This window comes from Trichoderma reesei (genome assembly GCF_000167675.1).
Source record: "Trichoderma reesei QM6a unplaced genomic scaffold TRIREscaffold_1, whole genome shotgun sequence".
Taxonomy (NCBI): Eukaryota; Fungi; Ascomycota; class Sordariomycetes; order Hypocreales; family Hypocreaceae; genus Trichoderma; species Trichoderma reesei.
In genome coordinates, this window is record NW_006711148.1 from 607967 (window position 1) to 633358 (window position 25392).

The 25392-nt window shown below is 55.7% G+C and overlaps 8 protein-coding genes across 8 annotated transcripts; 5 read left to right on the top strand and 3 right to left on the bottom strand.

Moving 5' to 3' along the window:
* Positions 1-70: 70 nt before the first annotated feature.
* On the top strand, positions 71-991 carry TRIREDRAFT_53535 (uncharacterized protein; the record flags this gene model as incomplete). Its single annotated transcript, XM_006961107.1, has 1 exon — positions 71-991. A coding segment is annotated over one exon (921 nt), but the record flags the coding sequence as incomplete, so codon positions are not given.
* Positions 992-1163: 172 nt separating this feature from the next.
* Positions 1164-2391, bottom strand: TRIREDRAFT_119603 (uncharacterized protein; the record flags this gene model as incomplete). The annotated part of the gene is made up of 3 exons (XM_006961516.1): positions 2162-2391; positions 1345-1878; positions 1164-1257 (listed from the first exon to the last, which is right to left on the bottom strand). The coding sequence occupies exons 1-3, from the start codon at positions 2305-2307 to the stop codon at positions 1164-1166; spliced, it is 774 nt and encodes a 257-aa protein (XP_006961578.1). The 5' UTR covers positions 2308-2391.
* Positions 2392-6388: 3997 nt separating this feature from the next.
* Positions 6389-7057, top strand: TRIREDRAFT_53947 (uncharacterized protein; the record flags this gene model as incomplete). The annotated part of the gene is made up of 2 exons (XM_006961108.1): positions 6389-6568; positions 6635-7057. 2 exons carry the CDS (start codon positions 6389-6391, stop codon positions 7055-7057), a joined length of 603 nt encoding a protein of 200 aa, XP_006961170.1.
* Positions 7058-9029: 1972 nt separating this feature from the next.
* TRIREDRAFT_73678 (calnexin) lies at positions 9030-11064 on the top strand (the record flags this gene model as incomplete). Its single annotated transcript, XM_006961109.1, has 4 exons — positions 9030-9134; positions 9263-9557; positions 9634-10418; positions 10480-11064. The coding sequence occupies 4 exons, from the start codon at positions 9030-9032 to the stop codon at positions 10969-10971; spliced, it is 1677 nt and encodes a 558-aa protein (XP_006961171.1). The 3' UTR covers positions 10972-11064.
* A 1435-nt stretch (positions 11065-12499) lies between these two features.
* On the top strand, positions 12500-14239 carry TRIREDRAFT_54525 (aldehyde dehydrogenase; the record flags this gene model as incomplete). The annotated part of the gene is made up of 2 exons (XM_006961110.1): positions 12500-13088; positions 13185-14239. 2 exons carry the CDS (start codon positions 12500-12502, stop codon positions 14237-14239), a joined length of 1644 nt encoding a protein of 547 aa, XP_006961172.1.
* Positions 14240-14730: 491 nt separating this feature from the next.
* TRIREDRAFT_119607 (uncharacterized protein) lies at positions 14731-16863 on the top strand (the record flags this gene model as incomplete). Its single annotated transcript, XM_006961111.1, has 1 exon — positions 14731-16863. One exon carries the CDS (start codon positions 14731-14733, stop codon positions 16861-16863), a length of 2133 nt encoding a protein of 710 aa, XP_006961173.1.
* Positions 16864-17655: 792 nt separating this feature from the next.
* On the bottom strand, positions 17656-19940 carry TRIREDRAFT_1751 (uncharacterized protein; the record flags this gene model as incomplete). Its single annotated transcript, XM_006960856.1, has 4 exons — positions 17656-17948; positions 18017-19057; positions 19122-19495; positions 19750-19940. The coding sequence occupies 4 exons, from the start codon at positions 19938-19940 to the stop codon at positions 17656-17658; spliced, it is 1899 nt and encodes a 632-aa protein (XP_006960918.1).
* A 3177-nt stretch (positions 19941-23117) lies between these two features.
* On the bottom strand, positions 23118-24310 carry TRIREDRAFT_54991 (uncharacterized protein; the record flags this gene model as incomplete). Its single annotated transcript, XM_006961517.1, has 2 exons — positions 23118-23833; positions 23917-24310. 2 exons carry the CDS (start codon positions 24308-24310, stop codon positions 23118-23120), a joined length of 1110 nt encoding a protein of 369 aa, XP_006961579.1.
* Positions 24311-25392: the final 1082 nt, after the last annotated feature.

The window sequence follows — 25392 nt, forward strand, 5'->3', positions numbered from 1 at the left end:
GTAAGGACGTTTGGGCTTCCATGGCTCTCTTTGTCTGCTGCATGTGCTGACGAGTTCCGCTTCGTCAATCTTTAGCTATCGAGCGTCACTTCGAAAAGCACGGCTATCTGCAAAAGCAAACCTAGAGCGAGCGCGCAGACAAGAAAGAGAGCTCCTCGTACAATCCCTCGCCGAGGCCGGCTCCGAAACAAACACCTCTGCCGGCGGCAGCGCCGACGATGCCCAGCTGGCGGCCCCGCGACCGCCGCGACACAACTACGCACAGCAACATCATCATCATCGAACACTGCAGTCGAGCCTGTCCGAGGAAGACCGGCAAACGGTCGGCGCGAGCAGCAACGTGACCAACGCCCTGCGCCGAACGCACGCCCTCATCGCGGCGGAGCTGACCAAGAGCGAGTTTGCGCGGCAGACGCTCTCCGAGTCGTCGGCCGCGCTGCGGAAGCTGGACGAGTCGTACACGTCGCTGGACGGCATGCTGGCCAGCTCGCGGGACCTGCTGGGCACGTTGCTCAAGTCGCAGAAGAGCGACACGTGGTACCTGCAGACGGCGCTGTACATGCTCTTGGTGACGGGGGCGTGGCTCGTGTTCCGGAGGCTCCTGTACGGGCCGCTGTGGTGGCTCGTGTGGTTGCCGCTGCGCATCGTGTTTGGGGTCGGGACCAAGGCCGGGAGCGCGGTGATGCATAGTCGGGGAGGGCCGGGACAGCAGTCTGGGACGGCGGGGACGGTGCTGGATGGGGAGATTCGGGTGGATGGGATGCCGGATGAGAGCTTGCCGACTGCAGTGGTTGGAGGGGAGAGGAGAGTGGTGGAAGAGGGTGGGGATGAGTCGATGGTGGACAAGGTTGGCAAGATTGTGGATGCAGTACGTGAGGCGGATGAGTTGGGTTCGATACCTGGGGAGGTGGAGGATACCTATGTGGACGCGTTGGAAGGCGAAGAAGCAGAGGTTGTCGTAGAGGATTCACGTTCCAGAGACGAGCTATGAGCGGACTTGAACGCAGAAATATAGTATAAGAAAGGTTGAACAATCATCAACCAACTTCCTGACATTGTATAAAGATGTCCAACGCGGGCTGTTTCTACAGCCTCTTGAAAACTCCAATCTACTCCCAAACGGCCTATCATCAGATTCACTCATTCTTCGTCACTCGCTTGCTTCATGTCCTTTGAGGCGCAATCTGGGGGATGTTGCTGATCCAAGGGAGCCCCAGCTGGTGCATCTCAACCGCCAGCTGGAAGAGATAGTCGAGGCTTTTGAAGGAAAAAAAAACAACATCATCAGTACAAGCTCTCCACAAGTACGAAACCCAACCGTCGTTCATTGAGCAAAAAACTCACCTCTCGCACTGCGTCTTCGCCTTGTGCACATTATCCCCCCAAACATACACCCCATGCCTCCTCACCAGCACGGCATACGTATCCGGGAACTCGTCCATTGCCTTTTCCAAATACTCGGTCAAGTCCTCCTCATGGGGGGTATTCTCAATCACGGGGATCCTGAGGGTATCATGGTAGCCCAGGTTGCCCGTCTTCTGGAAGCCCCTGCCGAAGCCTTTGATCTGCTCAATGTTGTTGATCTCAAAGACGGAGCTGTTGCTGTTGTTGTTGGCCTTTGCCTCGAGCAGGAGGGTGACGAGGACGGCCCAGTGGGAGTGGGTGTGGATGCAGCAGCCGGCGTTGCGGCGGGTGAAGGCGGCGAGGAAGAGGGGCGTGCACTGGGAGGGCTTGTAGACGGGCGGGGAGCGGAGGTAGGTCCGCTGGAGCTGCTGGTGGCGGTTGGAAGGGTCTTGGGCCTTGAGGGAGAGGACGTAGATGTCGGTGGGCTTCATGAGTTCCTTTTGGACGCCTGAGGGGGCGAGGTAGACGAGGTCGCTGGGGGGTGGTGGTTAATGTTAGCCAATGGAATGGGGAGTATGGGATGAGTGAAGCTTTGATTGATCTGAATATATATATATGTAGAAGTGTGTATAGATGTGTAAGTGAATGAATGTGTAGCTATATGGCCCTCGGATGGTGTTGCTCGTTTCTCACCTCACTCGAGATGAGATGGATGAGAGCTCATCTCAGGGCCACCACAGCGCCCCCGATGAATATGTTGGGTAGAGGGATGGAGTCTGTTGACAAATACAAAGCAAAAAGGAAAAGGTGCAATTACTCGTCTCTAATGGAGCATCCTCCGCCAGTGCCTGTAACCCATCCCAAGGTCCAGAACTTGGCGCACAGCGAAGGGATGAGGTTGGCAGGGTGCTCCGGGTCCGAAGACGTGATGAGCTGATCGGGGTTGTCGACAGGCGCGGCCATTGCGATGCCGTGGACTCTATTATCTTAGAAGGAAGAAAGAAATAATAAATAATGCCAAGATTCAATACCAGTATGCAACGGATGAGATAAATTTGCCCTTCTTTAAGAGATCTAGGTAGGTGGTCTGTGTATGGTATATTGAAGGTGATGGCACAAGGTGAGGTCGTGCCCCTCGTTAGTCATACAGTTTTTTTTCTGCTTGCCCCTCCATGGCCGACAAAATGACGAGCTTTTATTACGGGTTGCAGGCTGGGAAAAAAAAAACGTGGGAGCGGGCAAGGCAGGGCCACTTTATCGCACGATCTGGGTTCAAGGCTTGCAATCACGATAAGATTGGATCGGATCTCGGGGGTTGTCAAAAGCGATTCTCGAGATTGAAGCTGCCTTACATATTGACGAATGGAAAATTATCAGTTTATTGATAATGCACTGGGATTGACCATCTTCTTCCAGAGTAATTGTATGTCAAGTGCCTTATAGTATTGCATTTGATGGATTGGTACATACATACTTGATATCACCTTACAACCGCTTCTTGGTGTGACGGGCGTCGAGAGAGCAGCTCGTCTCAATGTCTGATCTAGTTGGCTGAAGCTCGCCATCTCTTCCATGCCCTTATGTAAGCACACCACCATTCCGTCTATTAACGTGTGTCTGCAATTTCAAGCTCCTCAATTCGATGCTACCATTGGTTCATCCTCCCGCGCGTCGCCCTCGCGTCTGACCTCCTCCTAGCGCTCTCTCTTACCAAGTGGCACGAGTAGCAGCGAGAATTGAGGACAGGAACAGGAGTTGTCCCTCGCAGGAGATTTAGTTGCTTTCTGCTTCCTTCCTTTATTCATTCAACTTCTCGAGAACTCGTAGTACTACCTAGTACAGACTGTCTCAGACACAAGTAGGGTCGAGTTTGTCCTGAAATTACGGGCTCGTGAACCTGCATCATTAGTGCCGGCACGATGACCGACCTAAACTGCTGCAGCTCCCCAGGGGGGGGGGGATTCTCTTCTCCGACAAGAGAAGCTGAGAACCTCAAGTCGGTGAGACCGTTCATCTCAGCTCTCTGGGCAAGCTTGGCGAGGCCTCAACAGCTGAAAGTGCTCGTAACATGGCACGGATGGGGCCAACTGCCACAAAGCACTACCTATACTAGTAGTATTCCCCTCGGATAGCCTCAAAGGGCTCCATCAGGCTGGATACGCGCAAAACGATCTTTCACAGCAATCCCGTAAGCCTCCGTGTTTTGTGGAAATTAATAGGTACCCATTGATCAAGCACTCGACTGCTAGCACACACCTAGGTAGGACAGCGGAACATCGCTGGCCTCTCCCCCCCGTAACATGTAGTACCTTAGTACTTGGCATGGCTTTTCAGCTACGCAAGGAGCAGATGGTCCTCATCTTTACCAGGGTCAACTACATAGACTCGAGCAGGTCAGCTTGGACCAGTCCGCAAGCTGGCATTGGACGACCTAGACAACAGGCCGTTGCCCCCCCTCCCAAGCCTCCCTCCCTCCCTCGCTCGGAATCTTGCCCCGTCTGGCAACGGCGCATTGCATCGATCGCCAATGGTGCCCTCGTATTTGCAAGGGAAGTTTTGCTTTTTAGGCCCAAGCACCAAAAGGGCACAGTATCAGACCTTGGGTGCGACACTGGGCCGGCCTTGTACCTGGCCCGTCAGCGCCAGACTCAGCACACTTGGACGCGGAAAAAAAAACGAAAGGCATCGCCAGCAGATTGAACCCCTGGGCGTCTCGGAGGCACACAGGCTAATGGGCTTAGTATTAGTCGGCCGGGGTGGGTGGGCACAAGGGCCAGCAGCGAGACGCTGTGCCTTTTTCTGCGTGCTTCTCGAGGATTGAGTTTGCCTGGTGCTTGCGCCGGTGCCAAAAAGATGGCATGCCTAGGTACTATTACTTGTAAGAGGGCGAGGAGGTGGCGGTTTCTGCCCCCTTTTCCTCTTGTCTTGGGGGGATGTGATGATGACTCCCAATCTCTATATCGAGTACATAGCTGGAGCTGTAAGGCATCAACAGCAGTCCCATGTTGCTGCATGTCGGTGCGGATGTGGATGTTGATGCCGCATAACATAGCAAAACACAACACAACACAACACAACAAACAACAACCGACCCATCTCCATGTGACGAATTCCAATCGGCGATCCCCTCCAGAGCCCCGACCTGAGCCCGGATGTCTTAGTCACTAGTATTGGACGTGAGCGCACCAACCAGACAAAAAGAGGCCCGCTCTGGTGCCGCTTCATGCCCCTGCAGCCACTAGCCGAATGGAACAAGAGAGAGAGAGAGAGATAGAGACACGACCGCGATGGTGTTGATGGGGAGTGGCCTGTTGCGAGGGGCGTCTTTTTTCAGTTCCATGCCATTGAGTCCATGGATCGAGCAGTGGCCATCTGTAACTGCGCTGTGTAGCTACCCAGGCCAGATGGGAATACTGTACAGCGATGCAGGATTCATCTCAAACAAACATGTACGCAGACAAAGCTGAGGTCTCCGTCTCTGGCATCAACATCAACGAGAATTGGGCGCATCGAGAGGCAGCTGGAATCACGGCCGAGCCTTTCCTCGTCTCCCTCCCCCCCCAGTCAGCGGTTCCACAAGAACCGCACACAGCCTCTTTCCTGGAGCATTAGCCCGGGCGACCGAATTGCCGAGAACCAGAAAAGAAAATCATGACCGCATCGCACAGCATCAGACACGAGTCGGACGGGCATCAGCAGACTGGCAAAGTTGGGGTACATGCATACATACCGATGGATCACAGATGATGGATGCTCGGGATTGGGACAATGGGGGGAGGAGAAGATGGCAAAAGACGTTTGAGCCGCGTCTAACGCAGAGGCGATCGACAACGCCAAAAAATACGATACGAGCCCCCTCGATGTGTGTACGAGCTGCAGCGGCACACGGGAAGACAGCAGAAGACGAGCGCCACACATCAGAACGCGCCGAGACCTTTAATTTGGTCTCATTGTCGCTTTTCTTGCTGATCAGCATGATGGGACTTTCTTTCAACGTTGTGCGGAGTAATAATACCTACTCGTATGGAGGAGTCCTGCTTGCATGCATGTATACTATGTAGTTGTACCACCTCTGCTACAGCTGTCGGGACGGCACATTTGATTGCAGAGATGCATCCTGTTGCGCCACGCAATCAAACCCCCGTTGCCGCACCGGCAGTGACACAAGCCCAGCCGGAGAGAAATCAACGACCCAGCGGATGTAGAACCCGCAGAGGAACCCGCAGAACGTACGAGAGACCACGGCTGCTGCAGTGCCATCAACATCATCATCATCACCATGACAGAGAAACAGCATCAACCGCCGGTGGAAATCAAACATCCCATGTTTACATGGTTCCCCGTCATTGGCCCAGTCAAGGTCGCCAAACAACACATGAAAAATCCCAAGCAAGCAAAAGCAATGCAATGCTCGGGTGGAGCCTCTCAGACAAAGGCCGGGACAGGCCCTCGGGCTTGTTGTTCCCTCATCCCTTGAGTCTTTCTTCCATGCGGGCCAAGGCACTACTACCAAGGTTACAAGGTACTCGTACTTATTCCCCCATCCCATGGCCGGTACATGGCCCGTACTGTGCGCGGAAAGGAAACGGGCCAGGGCGGAAAATAGGACGGACACCACCACCAGAGAGAGAGACGCCTGGAAGCCATTGGATTGGTTGCTCCTCCACTCCGCGCGACCATCTCTGGCGTACCTACTTGTATTATTGCTGCTACGCGCCTGGCGCTTGAGAATGGAGCAAGTGAGCAGTGAGCAGAGTACCTATTAAAGGGAGATGTCCTGCTCCTCCCCCCCGAGGCGCGAAGCTCCCTTTCCCTCTCTTCTCTCTCCTTCTTTCCCCCCAGCTTCGATCTCTATTTAAGTCTCTCGCTCAGCTCGGAACGCATCGACACTCGTTTTAGTGCTTTTTGCAACTAACAACAACATCGTCAACACTTCAGCGGCTACTGTATTCACTTACTCGCGTCTTTGCTGTCTTACACGCAAAAGAACAAAACAAGCTCAACTCGCTCACGCCTTTTTTGAATCACACCCAAAACCGTCACAATGCGTTTCTCCATTGTCCTGTCCGGCCTCTTCGCCGCCCTGGCTGCCGCCCAGTCGAGCTCCAGCGCTGCCCAGGCCCCGTCCGGGACCCAGTCGCTCAGCCCTGCCCAGGCCTCTCAGGTTGCCTGCATCAAGGCCTGCAAGGCTGGTGACGTTGACTGCCAGGCTCACTGCATTGCTGTATGTTTCTGAAAGACTTCCCTCTCGCCTCTCATCAGCAGACCACTAATACGGACCTCGCAACAGGTGCCCTCGCCCAACCAGTCCCAGGTCAACGCCACCACGCAGTGCGTCGCCAAGTGCCCCCAGGGCAACGGCAGCGCTGCCCAGACGCAGATCTACAAGACGTGCATTGACAAGTGCATCAACGACCACTACTTCGTCACCTCTGAGGGCACTCCCCAGGCCACTGGCGCCCCCGGCAACGACAACCAGGCTTCGGGCACCGCTACTGACTCTGCCGCTGCTCCCACGGGCACCGACAGCTCCGCGACTGACTCCGAGTCCACTGGCACCGCGACTGGCACCGCCACCGGCACGTCGACTCGCACCAGCACCTCTACCAGGACCAGCTCTGCCTCTGCTAGCGCCACGACCAACGCTGCTCCTGCCATGATTGCCTCTGGCGGTGCTCTGATGGGTGTCTTTGCTGCCCTGCTGGCTTTGTAAGCCACACCTAGTCCTGAGTGGCTTCGCAGATGCTGTCTGCTTTTTTTTTTACAAGTTCTTGTTCCAGGTTTGGGTTGGGCTAATGGAAGGGGTTTAATCTTGTTTAATGGTACTAATGATGGAGATTGGGTGTATTTACCTCGAGTTTGATATCCACGGTGAATAGCGTACCTAATAAAGTAGCGTTGGAACAGACGACTGCTTGTGCCTTGGTGAACGTGATGGTTCAGACGGACAATGAGTGTTTCTTGTGACGGTCATCATGATGGCTTGTGCACAGGTGCTATGGAGTCGTGTGGAGAGACGTCATGGAATGAGTTCCAACTGATTCGATGGAAGTGAGGCATGGGCCATGAACAGACCCTGCGCAGATCGCAGACGTGCTCCTGAAATGATTTGCCCATCATCAATCGTATAACCTGGGCTTGCATCTCGTATTGTATTATAGCAGCACGTCTTTGCACGCGCAGTTGCGTCTTGCATTTATAAACACGTGCAGATGTGAGTTGATGCAGATGCTGACGGCATATCGTGTGTTGGAATACAGACCGAGTCAGAACACAAGCTGTTTGGTGCTCGATTCATGCTCGCCAATCCCCTGGTCTCTATAATAAGTGGTGAATACCCAGCAGCCAATTTAGCGCCTCGACGCCCGTCATAGTTGACGGGGCATCGCTGGCCTACACGCGCATAATCAGATGCACAGCATCGATGTGCTGGGACTACGTACTAACTCTTAGGCTTCCCCATGCCCGTCTTCTTCCTCCAGATGAGAAAATAAAGAGCAAAGATGGACTGAAGTTAATATTGTTCGATCGGGATGGAGGGCCTTTGGACAGTCAGCATCGAGATGTGGCTGTGGCGCAAGGGTTGCAAGTTGGATATGTGGCATCTTCTGTTATCTGCGCGCGTGTAACAGCATGCATGCATGGTTCCTCTTTTGCTATAATACCCGATTCTAGTATTCCGTTGACCTTCCGTGTAGTACGCTTAAAATCTCACGGGTAAAAAAAGAGGCTGATGATGCCATTTGTGGTGGAACACCCATGCACCATGTGTTGATAATACCATGCAGGCTCAATTGGGGTTCTCCTCAGCAGAATGGATAATATGGTTTCTTCACCATCCAAGTGTGCTTGTTGACATGTGTCTCTTTCGTCTCCCTGTTGTTCTTTATGGGTTGAGCTCTTTGTCCGCACGCAATTGATGCCATCACCGCTTCTCTCTCTCTCTCCCCTCTGTACTACTTTTACATAGCAACCAGATAGCATTAAGAAGGCCCACACGTGGGCTGTAGCCGGCGCCATAGTATTATGATCAATCAAGGCCCATCAGTCTCCATCGTGAGGATCAATAATAGCAACAATCCCCCTCCCCAAAAAAAATTAAGCCGGGATTCTTTCCATTGCTTCTCGTCTCTTCCATCCGACACAGAGTACGTACCTGGCCTTAAGCCCAGGCTGGCAACTGGCAGCTCGGACCCCCGCATCGACCTGCCGTTTAGTCGCTAAATTGACACTTTGCAAGGTCCCGCGGCAGCTGTTCCATATTATGTATTCAATTTTCGGCGACCAAGTTTGAGCTTCTAGTTCTACGTGTCCTCAAGGCCTGGCCAACAAGCTGCGCAGCCTCTCTCTCTCTGTCCCCCGCGACCTTCTTCTTCTTCTTCAGCGGCCAGCCGTGCGACTTCTTCCCGATCATCATCTTCTTCTTCTTCTTTTCTTTCCTCGACCTCCAACATTCAAAGAGGAAGACAACAACAACAACAACAGCACATAGGACTCGAGGGCTTCTCCCTTCTCTCCTTCTCAACCGCTGGCACTGCCCTGTTGGCATCACTTCTCTCCCCCACCGTCAGGTTTTCTTTCTTCCTGAGAAAACACCCGCTAGTATACCCTTTTTCTTTCTTCTTCTTCCTCTTTGCATCTTACTGCTGCAAAACGTTGAACTTTGCGACGCTTCTTCTTTCGCCATGAAGTTCAACACCGTCGCGGCCGCTGCGGCTCTGCTCGCTGGTGTCGCGTATGCCGAGGACGTCGAGGAGTCCAAGGCAGTCCCGGAGCTTCCCACCTTTACTGTGAGTTTGCCCTCTCTTTCATCTTTGGAAAAGGACCCAAATGTTGGCGCTTGGCTCCAGCTTGGAGCAAGCTTCTTGGACGACGGGATATCATGAACCGCTGCTGACAGTTCCCACCAATCGCTTAGCCCACCTCCATCAAGGCGGACTTCCTCGAGCAGTTCACCGACGACTGGGAGTCCCGGTGGAAGCCTTCCCACGCCAAGAAGGACACCAGCGGCTCCGACAAGGACGCAGAGGAGGAATGGGCCTACGTCGGCGAGTGGGCGGTCGAGGAGCCCTACCAGTACAAGGGCATCAACGGCGACAAGGGCCTCGTTGTCAAGAACCCTGCCGCGCACCACGCCATCTCGGCCAAGTTCCCCAAGAAGATTGACAACAAGGGCAAGACGCTCGTCGTGCAGTACGAGGTGAAGCTCCAGAGTAAGTTTGGCCTCTGCAACTCCCCCGTGATAACCAAAGCGAGATGTGGACATTGTGCTGACCTATACGCTTCCAGAGGGACTGGACTGCGGCGGTGCCTACATGAAGCTGCTGCGCGACAACAAGGCTCTCCACCAGGATGAGTTCAGCAACACCACCCCCTACGTCATCATGTTTGGCCCCGACAAGTGCGGCCACAACAACCGGGTCCACTTCATCGTCAACCACAAGAACCCCAAGACTGGCGAGTACGAGGAGAAGCACCTCAACTCGGCCCCGGCCGTCAACATTGTCAAGACGACGGAGCTCTACACCCTCATTGTCCACCCCAACAACACCTTCTCCATCAAGCAGAACGGTGTCGAGACCAAGGCCGGCAGCCTTCTCGAGGACCTGAGCCCTCCCATCAACCCTCCCAAGGAGATTGATGACCCCAAGGACTCCAAGCCCGACGACTGGGTCGACGAGGCTCGCATTCCCGACCCCGAGGCCGTCAAGCCCGAGGACTGGGACGAGGATGCGCCCTTTGAGATTGTCGACGAGGAGGCCGTCAAGCCCGAGGACTGGCTCGAGGACGAGCCCACCACGATCCCCGACCCCGAGGCCCAGAAGCCCGAGGACTGGGATGACGAGGAGGACGGCGACTGGATCCCTCCCACCGTCCCCAACCCCAAGTGCGAGGACGTCTCCGGTTGCGGCCCCTGGACCAAGCCCATGGTCAGGAACCCCAACTACAAGGGCAAGTGGACTGCTCCTTACATTGACAACCCTGCCTACAAGGGCGTCTGGGCTCCCCGCAAGATCAAGAACCCCGACTACTTTGAGGACAAGACGCCCGCCAACTTTGAGCCCATGGGAGCTGTAAGTTTCGTTCCTTTACCAAGACCTTCATGACGCTCGATTGCTAACCAGTGCTCGACAGATTGGCTTCGAGATCTGGACCATGACCAACGACATCCTCTTTGACAACATCTACATTGGCCACTCCATTGAGGATGCCGAGAAGCTGGCCAACGAGACCTTCTTCGTCAAGCACCCCATTGAGAAGGCGCTTGCCGAGGCTGATGAGCCCAAGTTTGACGACACCCCCAAGTCGCCCTCTGACCTCAAGTTCCTCGACGACCCCGTGACCTTTGTCAAGGAGAAGCTTGACCTGTTCCTGACCATTGCCCAGCGCGACCCCGTTGAGGCCATCAAGTTTGTTCCCGAGGTCGCCGGTGGCATTGCCGCCGTCTTCGTCACCCTGATTGCCATCATTGTCGGTCTGGTCGGCCTTGGCTCCTCATCGGCCGCCCCCAAGAAGGCCGCCGCCACTGCTAAGGAGAAGGCCAAGGACGTTTCCGAGGCTGTTGCAAGCGGTGCCGACAAGGTCAAGGGAGAGGTTACCAAGCGAACCACCCGCAGCCAGTCGTAGAAGAATTGGGTGGTGTTTCCTTTGTCAGAATAGTTTGGGATCGAACAGCAAGGCAGGATGTGGGATGAACAGAATCCATGATACCAACATCCACGGCCAATGTCAGGAAAGAAAGAAAGAAGTAGCCAAAATGGGGGAGTCAAGGGCCAAAACATGATTACTCTAAAGCAACCGTAACACAAAAAAAATGGGAATCGTTATTACTATTTGCTTTGCGATGCTCGTGATGTGCCAAGTAGGTGTGAGGCTGGATACTGTATCAGTCGGCGAGCCGTGCGGGGAACTGTGATAAGGAGGAGGAGGAGGAGCCAATGTGCAGCATGATGAGACTATGTAGAGGCTATAACACGTGGCCAGTAAGCTCTAGACGTCCATTGTGGTTATGTGCAGAGACATTGGGTCGTTTTCATGATTCTCAAGAGTTCAATTGGCATTGGAAGTCTTGAAGAGTGTAGACGACGAGAGTAACTACCTATGATTAGAGCGCGCGCCAGACCGCATGAGGAAAGCAATCTATTGGAGGGGAATCTGATATGAATCGCCAGCGATGATTGACTACTCAGCTGCAAGAGAAGATAGCAGAGATACGTAGTGGGCTTGTTCGGCAATGGAAAGGGGATTAATCACCGGGATCGGAGGAGGGGGATATCGGTAAATCTAGACGATGGGAGGGAGGTCGGGTATAAAGCAGTTAGCACATCTACCTACCTACCTATCTATATACCTAGGTATTTACTGAAGGAGGGTTGCATCATCGGCTGATTCCGTAGAATGACTGACTGCTATTTTGTGTGGAAATAGTCCAATTGAAGACGAGCAACAACGGCATGTTCCGTTACTAACACAAGCCAATGCGTATCCAAGGCCCAAGACGAGGTTGCAGGTAGGTAGTAGTAGTATCAAGTTAATGCTAACACGAGACTGTTTGGTTCGGCATGGAGCGGCATCGGCTTAACGATTGTCAATCCCATCTACCTTATGTCTCAATCTGGGCTTCCCCACACAATTTTGAACCCCCCCAGTAGGTATCTTCAGTGCTTGGGCTTCCCCATTTTTTCGCCTCCTCCCCCACACACGGCTAGGTACGGCCGGGAAGTCGGTTGGGGTTTTGGGCTTGTGGGTGGTGGGTGAGGGAGGATTGGCTGAGAGCAGCAGACCGTGATGCCGACTGGGAGCGGCTGCTGTTATTGTTATATAAAGGACACTGGGGGGGTCTTTTTCTGCCCTTGGTGACTTGTTTCTGTTTTGTGTCCTTGCTTGTTGGGTTTGGTATTACTGATGATACTCGGAGAGGGCAGATTCTGTTGCTGATACTACATCAACGAGCGGCGGGCTTGACATAGTACCTAGCTAACTCTCTTCTTCTTCTTCTCTTCCCCCTCCTCCTCCCACTCCTCCTCTTACAACACTCACGCCCACACAAACCATGCGCCGCCTCCTCTCCGCCAGCGTCTCGGCCACCCCCCGCGGCCTCTCCTCCGCCTCGTCGCCCCGGACGGCCCTCGCCCTGAGATCGACCAGCACAAGAATGTCGTCCCCCATCAGCAGGGCGCAGTCCCTCACGGCCGCCCGCCGGCTGCACGCCACGGCGCAGCAGCTCAAGCCCATGGACGCGCTGGCCTCGACGGCGACCAGCTTCCCGACGACGCACGAGCCGATCCCCGCGGCCGAGGTGCGCAACACGCCCTACTTCCTCGACAACAAGTTTGTCGAGTCCAAGACGGACCGCTTCATCGACCTGCACGACCCGGCGACCAACAGCCTGGTGACGCGCGTGCCGCAGATGACGCTGCCCGAGATGCAGGCCGTCGTCGAGAGCTCCCAGCGGGCCTTCCAGGCGTGGAAGAACACGACGGTGCTGTTCCGCCAGCAGATCATGTTCCGCTACGTGCAGCTCATCAAGGACAACTGGGACCGCCTGGCGGCGAGCATCACGCTCGAGCAGGGCAAGACGTTTGCCGACGCAAAGGGCGACGTCCTGCGCGGCCTGCAGGTTGCCGAGGCCGCCATTGGCGCGCCGGAGCTGCTCAAGGGCGAGGTGCTCGAGGTGTCCAAGGACATGGAGACGCGGACGTATCGCGAGCCGCTGGGCGTGACGGCGGCCATTTGCCCTTTTAGTGAGTTTCTCTTCTTCTTATCTACCGTTCTCTGGAGACGTTGTGAGAAGCTTGTCGGACGAGTTTGTTAACGTGTCGTCCCTCTTCCTACACCAGACTTCCCTGCCATGATTCCCCTGTGGTCCATCCCCATTGCCACCATCACCGGCAACACCATCATCGTCAAGCCCTCGGAGCGCGACCCCGGTGCGGCCATGATCCTCGTCGAGCTGGCTGAAAAGGCCGGCTTCCCCCCCGGCGTCGTCAGCGTCATCCACGGCGCCCACGACACGGTCAACTTCATCCTCGACGAGCCCGCCATCAAGGCCGTCAGCTTCGTCGGCGGCAACAAGGCCGGCGAGTACATCTACTCGCGGGCCTCGGCCAACGGCAAGCGCGTGCAGGCCAACCTCGGGGCCAAGAACCACGCGGCCGTGCTGCCCGACTGCAACAAGAATCACTTCATCAACAGCGTCGTGGGCGCGGCCTTTGGCGCCGCCGGCCAGCGCTGCATGGCCCTGAGCACGCTGGTCATGGTCGGCGAGACCAAGGAGTGGCTGTCCGAGGTTGCGGAGCACGCCAGGGCGCTCAAGGTCGACGGCGGCTTCGAGGAGGGCGCCGACCTGGGCCCCGTCATCTCGCCCCAGAGCAAGCAGCGCATCGAGGGCCTCATTGCCAGCGCCGAGCAGGAGGGCGCCACGATCCTGCTCGACGGCCGCGGCTACAAGAACGAAAAGTACCCCAACGGCAACTTCATCGGCCCGACCATCATCTCCGACGTGACGCCCGACATGACGTGCTACAAGCAGGAGATTTTCGGCCCCGTGCTGGTGTGCCTGAACGTCGAGACGATTGACGACGCCATCGAGCTCATCAACAAGAACGAGTACGGCAACGGCGTGGCCATCTTCACCAAGTCGGGCGCCACGGCCGAGACGTTCCGCAAGAACATCGAGGCCGGCCAGGTGGGCATCAACGTGCCCATCCCCGTGCCGCTGCCCATGTTTTCCTTTACCGGCAACAAGAAGTCGATTGCGGGCGGCGGCGCCAACACGTTTTACGGGCGGCCCGGCATCAACTTTTACACGCAGCTCAAGACGGTGACGGCGCTGTGGCAGAGCGCGGACGCGGTGGCCAAGAAGGCTGCCGTGCACATGCCCACGCTGCAGTAGGCGTTGAGATGGCGTGTATATAGAATGAAGAGTGAGTGTGTTGGTTGATGAGGGCCAAGAAGATGTCGTGTCATAGCGATGGACGGGGCATATGAATGAGCACCTAGCATGTATCTATGAATTGTATATAACGTACCTAGTTCACGATATCATGGGCTAGACAGCACGAGATGCCTTGAACGACAAAATTCACATTGAACCATCAAGTCCAGCGCTGATTGAACGTTTTATGTTGATTATTTATCCGACTATCCTCGTCAAATCCTGTTAATCATGCGTCGTTCCAGCGTGATGGATGTCACATGTCACGCTCGCCTTAACACCGCTTCCACTCGTCTTAATCATCTACATCACCAACCTGCATCAGCCAATCCCTCTTCGTTGCATCTATCTTTTCTTTCCCTTCAACATCATCATCATCATCATCATCATCAATCTTACTTCACCCGCATTCCAACCAAGCAAGCCATCACCAAATCAACCCCCCAAACATGGCCCTCTCCCTCACAGACCTCCCCTACACAATCTTCACCACAATCATCACCCACCTCTCCCCGACCCAAACCATCCTCTGCCGCCGCCTCTCCCGCGCGTTCCTCTCCGCCCTCACCCGCGCCGACCTCTGCATCAGCCTCATCCTGTGCCACTTCCCGCGCTCCCTCGAAGGCCGCCGCCTGCGCACGTACCTGAAGACGGGCAACCTCGCGGCCCTCGAGAGCGGCGACTGGGCCGCCGTCTTTGCGAGGCTCGCCCGGCGGTACTATCATCTGGGCAATGCCCTGCCGTGGAAGGTCGAAAAGGTGGCGGTGTTGAAGGACGAGGAGGTGCTGAGGGGCGTTGAGCCGTGGGATCGGCATTTGAGCCTCAATGGCAAGACGGCGGCGTTTCACTTTTGGGATCCGGTCTGGACGGTTGCGCCCAAGGAGGGATTGTTGGTGTATCCGGCGCCGTCGCCGTCGCCGTCGCCGTCACTGCTCGAGGGAGAAGACGATGACGACGACGATAAGGGTGCGAGTGCTGGAGGAGCAGCAGCAGCAGCAGCAGCCAGGTATTGTTATAGGGCGAGGGATCTACAGACGGGGAGGGAGGTTGATGTGCCGTTTGATCTGCGAGGCAGGATCGTGAGGCGGGTGCGCATCAGCCATGGCGTTCTCGTCTTTGAGTGGTGCGAGCGGGAGCCTCTTTCAAGCAGCAGATCGCTCGTCGGCGGCGGCAATGAGGAGACGACGACGACGGAGGAACGAGTGCATCGACATTATGCGACGGCTTACTCTGTCCGGAGAACGGGGTCCTGGGACGGCGTCATTCCTCGGCGGCACACAGATGCTGGCGTTGCCCATGATGGTTCGTCCGAGATGCCGACTTGTTCGTGGGAGTTTGAGTTGTGCTGCGAGTTGAAGATTCATCCCGTCGGCCTGTCCCTGGATCATCACGACCGCTTCTTTTCGACGCACAACGCTACGCACTACGCCGTTTACACCTGGCAGCCTCCTCCTCGCAGTTTCGACGCTGCATGGCCCGACGATGAACCCCTCGAGAGCCTCACCATCTGGGAATTCAACCCTCCCAACTCTTACTCTCAACGCCCAGACGCCGCATCATCATCATCACCGCCCACCACCAGCTCCCCACGCATCATCCGCACCCTGAACAACGCCCAGCTCCGCGCCTTCGCCATCCTCCAGCACGACGCCCCCGCCCTCCGCGCCATGGCCCTCGACGACAGCACCTGGGACGCCGCCCGGGCCTCCGCCTGCGGCCACGTCTTCTTCACCGAGGAGGAGCACCGCTGGTCCGCCGGCCCGCACAGCAGACCCAGCCGGCCGCGCCTGCACCGCGTCAAGACGACGGGGATTCCGCTCGTCGGCGCAGGGCCGCGGTGGGTGGACGACTGCGGAGGGGGAGGGGGCGTGAATCTGAGGTTTTGCTGGAGGGGCCGCTGGAGGAGGGACATGACGGAGATGGAGGAAGACGAGGACGATGACAACGACGGGGATGGTGAGGCTTCAGTAGGGGGCACTGATGATGATGATGATGGTGACGATGATAAGAAGAGAGGCATCTGGTCTCCGGAGCGAGCGTGGAGTCACTCCCAGACATGGCCCGGCCGCGCACCCTGCTGGCGCCACGACGACTTCCCCTACGTCACCCTCTCCGAGGTCTTTGACGCCGCGGCGGGCGTGAGGGTCATTGCGAGGGACTGCTTCATGCTGGAGACGCTCTCGGTGCACATACGCCCCAAGATCCGCGTCCAGGGGGTCGGCCCGAACGGGGCCAAGCTCGTCTCCAGACGGGCCTCGTCAGGCACAGACACCAAGAAAACGACGAGGACATTCACTAATACAGCAACTCCCTCTCCGCAAATCGTGAAGAACAGCACTACTACTACTGCTATTACTGCGGGTGAGAGGAAAAGCACAGCTACTATTACTAGCAACACAGCAGCCCGCACGAGCACGAGCACGAGCACGACGACGACGACCCAAGGCCCAGACGGGCATGAAGTCCAGTTCGCAGACGCCATGTGGTCCGAGATGATGGGCAAGGGCTTCATCTGCGGAGACGAGCGCTGGCTCGTGGGCGAGGACATTGCCAAGGGCGATGTAACCATTCTCGTCTTTTGATGAGAAAAGCGCCCAAAAGATTGATAAATAAATCAAGTACGTAAAAGCAAAGAGGTATAGTACTAGTAGCAGCAAGCGTTGAACAAATCTCAGTTTTACTAGAAAATCTTTAATCTCACGTCAGGAGAAACAGCCGGAATGGCCTCATATTGCAGTTATTTTCCCAAACAAACCCAGGTCTGCCATGTCATTGAGAGACGGAAATGCAAGGGGCATACCCGTAGAGCTCTGAACGAAATGAAAAAGCATCACGTTAGCAGAGGTCACGTTCCACAACCGCAGCTAATCAACAGTACGAAAAAAAAAAATCACTCAGCGCCTCTCACTCCATCCGTGTGGCCTCACAAACTCGTATGTTTTTTTTTTTCTTGGGCACAGCCTTGGAAATCTCGTTCATGCTCAACGTTTCACATTCAGATCATCTTCTCGTTCATGCTCATCGTTTCCACATTCGTGTACTACCCTTCTACTTGCCTCCACGCTATTCTACATGTTCCCGTGTATGAAAAGGAAATAAGAGACAAAGCAGTGTGCAAACGTATATATAGATACCGTGCTCCGCCTCTGGACACCAACGAGCAACAGCGAGAAGCAAATCATCAAAATCAGTCCAAGATGTAATCAGTCATCAGCATGCCGTCAAACCTCGAGACACGCCGTGTTTCGAACCACCAACGTTCTCCTGCGTCCTTTCGAATAGGTTCCTCCTCTTTTGCTAAGCCGTCTCTTGTCATCTTATAGATATTCATATCGGTTCACTCGGAATCATCACAACCACTTTTACCACCCCTTTCAATTCTGTGGCACCTGCAAGAAGCCGCCATAGTACGAATCCAACCACGCAGCCGCCTGCTCGCCAGCCTCGTCAACGTTGGTGTCCCAACGGCCAACGGAGCCAACGTAGCCGTCGGGACGGACGTTGACAATGGCAACCTCGCTCGGGCCCAGGCTTCCCAGCCACTTGTCGGTGCAGAAGGCACCCCGGGTGTCTAGCTCGGGGACATTGTCGATGTAGACCGTCCAGCGGCTATCCTGCAGCAGTGCGGGAAGATCCGAGATCTCAATCTCGGACTTGGGCATGGTGGCTAGACGCATCATCCGGTCAGCAAAAAAGGTATGGTGCGTTTGCAAAAGGGGGGAGACTGTAACTCACTAATCAGAGCGAATGTAAACAAGTGGCTGACCACGGTATACCTCTCAGGGCGTGTATACACATCCTCGGGGGCCGGCAATCTCGGCTGCTTGGCGTACGATGCGCTCGCGGCGGCAGAAAGCTGGCTCACCAGGGACTTTGGCGTCGCAATGGAGCGGCAGAATGTTTCCAAAAAGGGCCTCGCCTGTATCACATCCCACATGAGGAGGTAGATACGGAACTGGCCCAGCATGGGGATGTCAAGTTGAATGTCCACTGGGTTCGAGTCAATGTACCGCGATACCTTGGCCGGGGGCAAGAGGCATCCCGGGCGAGCGCCACCCAGGATGGCCGAGTTGTCCTCCGGCCGGGTAATGTTGAGGGCGCTCTCGCTGTAGTCGGCGCCGATGCCCGAGATGAAGCGCACATTGGCCCTGAAGTTCTGCGCCATGGCGACGGCATCTCCACCGGCGATGCGGTTGGCATGCTCGTAGTCAAAGTTGACGAGATCCAGGGCAATCTTGCGGCGCTCCACCTCGTAGCTTTCGAGGAGGTTGGGCTTGGCCAGACCACGACACGCCAGGTTGAGCTTCCAGGCCAGATTCCACGAGTCGTGCATGGACGTGTTCATACCCTGGGCCGACTTGGGGGAGTGAGTGTGACTGGCGTCTCCCGCAAGGAAAACCCGGGTGTTGACGTCCGTGAAGCGGCTCGCCACGCGCTGGCCCACCTGGTACCGCCCGAACCACTCAATGTACTTCCAATCCAGCTCAAAGGGCGCCATGATCTTGCGAGCCTGCTGCATGACAAACTTCTGGCCGAGCTCGCGGCGGTCAGCGCGGGCGCTGGCCTTGAGCTCGATGTAGAAGCGCGTCATGTTGCGCTCGCGGGGCACAATGAGGATCGAGCCGTGCTCCTCGGAGTAGACAAGAGTCTTGGACCAGATGTCAGGAAAGTTGGTGATGAGCTCGCCGTCCAGGACGCCCCAGATGTCTGGACGGGACAAGCCCACGGCCTCTACATTGGGCATGTTCTTGCGGACCTTGGAGTGTGCTCCATCGCCTTGGAGTAATCATGTTAGCCGGAACTTTGATATCAGTCTACAAAATACCAGAGATCGACTTACATCCAACGAGGTAATCGGCCAAGATTGTCCTCTTGTCCTGGTTGACATTGGTATAACACCGCACCTGGACCGGCCCGGACTTTGGAACGTAATGGGACTCAAAGGCCGTGTTCCGGCGCACCTCCTTTCCGCGCTTGCGTAGATCGTCGATGAAAAGGCCCTCGACCATGCCCTGATGGACAAGGAGGATATAGGGGTCCAGAACATCAATGACGGGAGGATAATGGACCTCCCGGCCTAGACGATGCAGAGGTGCATCGGCCGTGCTGCGCCAAAAGGAAATGTCAAAGACTCTCACGCCGCGCTGCAGCAGCGGATCAGCCAATCGCATCTGCCGGAACGTTTCAATGGACTTTGGCTGCAGGCCATCCGCGCTATTGTATCACATCAGCTTCCCTATTCTCTTTTCGTAGCGAGGACAATAGTCAAATATGTAGGCAGAAGGCAGGAGTAGAGTCGAATAGAGAAGATCAGTCTCTACATCTACAATCTGCAGTAATGCGTGGGTAGTGCAAAATCAAAGAAATAAAAAAGGGGGGGTGAACATGGCTGTCAAGGCCGGTTGCAAGAAAAGGTGCAATTGGGCAGGATTCTCTGTTGTTTTCTTCGGGGGAGGGCATGAACATACCGACCAACGGGCGTCTGGTCCGCCCTGTCATCGACAACCTCAACATCGATGCCGAACCGGGCGAGGTTCGCCGCCAGCATCAGGCCCGCGGGACCAGCGCCAACTACACACACCTGGCATCTGGTGGGCGGCTCTGGCAAGCTCCGGAGAAGCGCGAGGGGATCGGTGGCATCCTCTTCGTCGACGGGCATTTCCTGGTTGGACGGTCCGGGCTGCTGCGGTTCTTCCTCCATGTGGCTCGGACTGTTGTTCCTCGAGTTTGACGAGGAGTTGACAACGCCCGGCGCCATGGTGTCGGACGGCTCTTGGGTTGATATGTCAGCCAGCGTGAAGGCTCGCTAAGGCGCTGTGGCAAGCACCCGTGCTTCTGTATCGCCTTTCCCTTCGGACGCTGCTGTGCAAAGGGCAGCGGGCAGCCGAAAGAGAGGGTGCTCGCTCCACTGTCCGGGAGCCTGGTTGCTTTTCAATGGGCGGCCTGGGTGCTCGGCTGGCCCAATAATCTCTCGACTTTGCAGCACCTCAGCACGCTGCTTGTGCCCGACGAGGCCGATAGCGATAGACGGTCTCAGTTGTCTCAGGAGATGGGCCTTGAAAGTAGTGGCCGTCTCCACCACACCTCTTTTTCTTCTTGTGACTGCAACTGCAGCGTAACGGCAATGCAATGCGCTCTGGGAGCGGTTGAGGATCCTCTTCGGGGCCCCTTGTCGTTTGTTCGCGGGCTGTTAGAGAGACGAGCGTACACAGCTTGGTGGCGTCTGCTTGCTTGCTTGTTTGCTTGCTTGTTTGCTTGTTCTTGCGTCTTTTCGCCTCTGGCCTTGGTCCCCCCCCTGGCTGCTGCGACGAATTGGATGGATACCGGGGCCCGGGTTGGGGGTCTTCTGGGGGGTCTCGACTTGAATAACGGCAGGATGATGCGACAGTGCAGGAGAGAAGAGTGGTCTGGGAGTGTTGAAGCTGCAGGAGGCTGTACTGTAGGGCAGCGCAAGGAAGTCGATTCGTTCTTGGTCTCAGTGTGTCACGCGGCGGCGTCGAGGCAGACGCTTACAGCACACAGCAGCCCTGATCCCATTTCCCTTGGCTGGACCGGCCGCTGGTTGGTTGTTCGTGCTTGTCCTTCCTCCTCTGTCGTCTTTGCTTTCTATGCCCTGCCTTGCTTTGCTTTGCTTTGCTTTGCTGCTCCGGTGAAGTGGCCGGCGTCGGCTACTTCAAGTAGTTACCTGTCCTGCGTGCGTCTCCTATGCCGGAGCATCAGTACGAGCAACGTTTGGAGGTCCCGAGACGGAGCTGGGGAAGAGGGAGGAATTGGTGGTAAAATAGTTGGCACGGAGCAGAGCTAGCAAGCACCTTTCGTACGAGCAGCAAGCAAAGCAAGCAGCAGATCGTGCCTCTAGCAAGCAAACCGCCATCATGGGCACTGTGCCTCCCAGAGCCTCGACCAAAAGTACTCGCCACGCCAGAGCAGGCCCGGACGGTACCTCCCGCGCACAGGCAGGCAAGCACCAGCCAGGGGGACTGCCTTCCGCAGACGGACGGGCTCAGCGCTCGGGGAGGCTGGAAGGAGCTGCTGTGTCGCGCCTTGCCCCGGTAAAGCCCGACGCACGTACGGCAAAAGTGGCATGACAGACGGCCGTCGTGGACAGCTGTTGAGCGCGAGATCAGCCCATTTTGCCGTCAAGATAATTGCCATTGGCGTTGCACCATGCCCAGGCGCTGGCTTACCGACGGCTTAGCCTCAGTTTGCGCGCTGCTGATTGGCTGCGCCAGCTGCTCCGGAGAGGGCAAGTGGTGCCATTTTGCACCGTGGCCGCGCCTGCTCGAGAATGCGGCTCCACTCCACTCCATCCATCCAAACGGGAAGCGCAGAAAAAAACAGGACGAGACGAGGGAAAGAGTGATCCAGGGCACGAGCCGTCCAGTCTGGAAGGACCCTTTCATGCCCTCCGGATTTGTCGCATGTACTTGTACCTACCACTGTAATAGTACACTCCTACAACGATCAGGCTCTCCGTACCCTTGCTCGCCTTCCATGCTCTCTTGACGATTGATTTTCTTCATCTAAAACCGCTCAGCTGGCGTCGGGCCTCGATTTCTCTTCCTTCTGCCAGGGATGTCCCTCTTTTATTCTCCCGCATCTGCCCCGAAACGGTCGCTTCAGGGTCTTCCCAAACTCAAGGGTCCTCTCGAATTCGGCTACCAAGTACAAACTACCGCGGCCGAGTCAGTGGCTCCGGTTTTGCAGAGAGGAGAAAATCGACGAGCCGCGACCCAAGGCGATACTAGCTGGTAGGAGTAGAGAGAGGCACGAGAGCAGTGCCTATGACACCATAAACCGCCGAGGCATTCCCGTCAGTTTCTGGAGCTGGAACGCAGACACTTGGGCTGGATCGTACTAATAGCAAGACTCGACGCCATGGACAAAGTGTATCTGGTCTTCAAAGGCACAGATGAAGTGTGGCACAGATAGGCTTTGCCAGAGGTGGCACGACGGATGATGTCTTATTGGCGGTAGCCTGCTCTGCACACCAAAGACGGAGAGATTGTCTTGTCCACTCAGAGTGAAGCCCTTTGAGCCGCTTTTCCCCCTACGCCCTATGGCCTGCCATTTTCATGCAATGTTGAACGCTGCCGCGCTATTACTGCAGAGAGGTCACTTGGGGGACATAATATGTCAACAGCCTTGAGTCAGTGATCTGCTACAGGTGTACATACAAAGGCCACAGACCTCACATCATATGTCATCCGGGCGCTCTGTGGATATGGCTGATCCTGAACAAGCAGACTGAGCGAGAGCGAGCGAGCGAGCGAGAGAGAAGAGAGAGAGACTACTGGGACGTCACCCCAGGTAGATATCCGTCCATCTACCACACTAGAGGCACCAAGGGTGCGCGGACGGTATTACGCATGATTCGCCCGTTGACGAAACACCAGCCGTCCCCTTTCCTTCGCTTCCGACACCATCGCGTGATCCAGCTCACTTGCTCATACCATATCGATTCCAAATATACCGCCGATTGGGTGTCGAGGCCTGAACATTGCGCATACCACACATACGACCACACGCATCCAGACAGACAGTCCCCAGTGGCTTGCATGCTACCTTGCCATAATAGGAGCTTGTTCAACATTTTCCCATGGTCAGAAGTTTCATCCGTGTAGAAGGGTTGGGATAGTGATCCTCTGCATATTACAAAGTTACCTTCTAGATTGCTAGCCGTCCGTCTCTGGCCATTGTGGAACGACTCTCAGGTGTCATGAAGCCAGCTTTGCAACCTGTCACATCAGCCCTGGCCCAAACCGGCTTGAATCACTCTCCCCGAACATCGGCATTGTCCATCTTTCTGCATGCTCATACCGACCAGCTGCCTCATTCAGGCCGTGGAGACGGCCTGCACGCTGTCTTTGGTCTCGAAAGGTGCAGCTACATCCTCGATAACTTGGCGTCCTTTAAAGTTCAACATGGATCTTTGGGCCCTGCTTCGAACTCGGTATGAACGCCAGTCCGGGTAGACGCGCACGGCGGGGAGCATCCCTCCAGCTTCTGGCATAACGACCTGACCGCTTCGCCCGCTGAGGATCTGCTTCACGATAGCCTCGGCTACGGACTCGGGCTCCTGCAGAGGTAGCAAGAAGCGCGCCCCCTGACTGTAGCCGGTGAAGAGTGGCGTCTTGGTGCCTCCGGGATGGACAATCACAGTACGGATCTTGGGGGCCTTGTATCGAGTCTGGAGCTCAGCTGAGAGCCCCTCGTGAAACGACATGGCTGCAGCCTTGGACGCGGCGTAGTCGACCATGTTGGGCGCCGTGACCCACGAGGCAAAGGACGAGACTGTCACCACCATGCCGTGGTTCTGTGCTATCATGTGCGGTAGGAACGTCTTTGTCACCCAGAAAGGGGCCAGGGCGTTGACATCAAAGGTGAACCTCACATCCTCGGGCGTGGCATCCAAGATTGTCTTGCCGCGGCAGACACCGGCGTTGTTGATGACAACCGTGGGATGCCCAATCTGGCCGACTACCCTTTCGGCGACGGCAGCCACGTTTGCCGGCGACCTGACGTCGCAGTAGAAGTGGCTGACTCTGGACGCTGCAGCATCGATGGTCAGCCCTGCAATGCAATGCAGCTGGGGTCCGATGGCCACTCCAGAACAGCACGGGGGTCCGACTTACATGCCGCATATGTCATCCGCTGGACGTCCAGCACCACCACCCTGATCTTCAACTCATCTAGCAGCTTCACCATGGCCGCGCCGATGCCGGCCGCGCCGCCGGTGATGAGGACGATTTCCTTGGACCAGTCATACTTGTCGCTGACCCAGTTGTTGCGCACTCTGTCGGAGAACCAGCCGCTGAGCCCGCGCGCTACGGCAAGGTAGAAGAGCAGCTTCAGCCGGCGAGCGGCTTTGGGGTGAAGAATCGAGAGGTCCTGGCCCCTTTTCGTGTAGCGGGCAAGTAGAATCAAGGGTAGGAGGAGATTGGGGTTGAGGATTGTTCTGCGGATGAGCTTGAGGATGACGTCTGCGCAGAAGCCCTCTCGAGGCAGGATACCCTTGTGCATCGGCATGGCGGCTGTGGAATCGTGATACTATCAAGATGCTGTCGTCCTTTGTGCTTGCTACTTGACAGGTCAGAATTGCCGTCAATCTCCCAATACTCTCACAACTCGTATATGGAGAGCAAGATTGATCTGTGCAGTGTGTACGGGGGTTTCCTAATCGTAACGCGTTGCACTTTGTTATAAACGCATGACACCCAGCGCAAAACGAGTCCTACAGGAAAGACGCGACACAATAACGACAAATGATTGAATAGCAAAAGATGGCATTGGTTTGGCATTGCATGGCCGGTTGAGGCTAATCTTATAACACTGCCAAACCCTGCAGGACTAACACCATCTTGGCACAGAGTTGCAACCCCGAGCTGCAATTTGCCGAGGCTTGATCTGATATCACAATGCGGGGAGAAGCACCTTGACGTGCATCTAAAGACGACGAGGGCGAATCGAAGTCTTCTGATGGAATTCTAGAGGTTGCATACGTTTGTCCTATTTCATGCACAAGAGAAGTCTCTCCGCATCAAGTCTGGCGGTTTGGATGCCGTAGACGGCTAAAGGCAAACGAATAGTAAGAGAGCAGCGACATGTGAATCTCTAGTAACTGTTCAGTCATGCTAGGTGGAGAAGCTGGAGGAGGTATTGATTACTTTTGCAGGCCGAACCAGCAAAGTTACCATTTCGAGCAGAGGCCATCTATTCGGCGTTAGTGCGTTGGCGCATGGATCAGCCGTTCCCACTAACAGCGGCCTCGCTGGCAGCAGAATTGCCTATTGCGTCTTGCCGGTTGGACTTGATCCCCACGATTCTCAACCCAGCAGCATCACCCACCTATTAGTACTACAATGTGGAAAAATACGAAGAGAAGCTGAAGAGTCTGGGGACAGAAAGAGGACTATTTGCGGATATCAATTTGCTAATTAGTGGAATTGTTGTTGCTAGCTCGGCATGATGACTGCGGAGGCCGGCGATTCACGAGAGGGCGTGGAGGTGGGAAGTCTTGCATAAAGCCAGAGTTGTCGACTAGCAATCTTCTCTGAAGCCGTCCTGCTGTCCTATTTCAAAACTCCTTCCTCTATTATAGCCTCAGACTA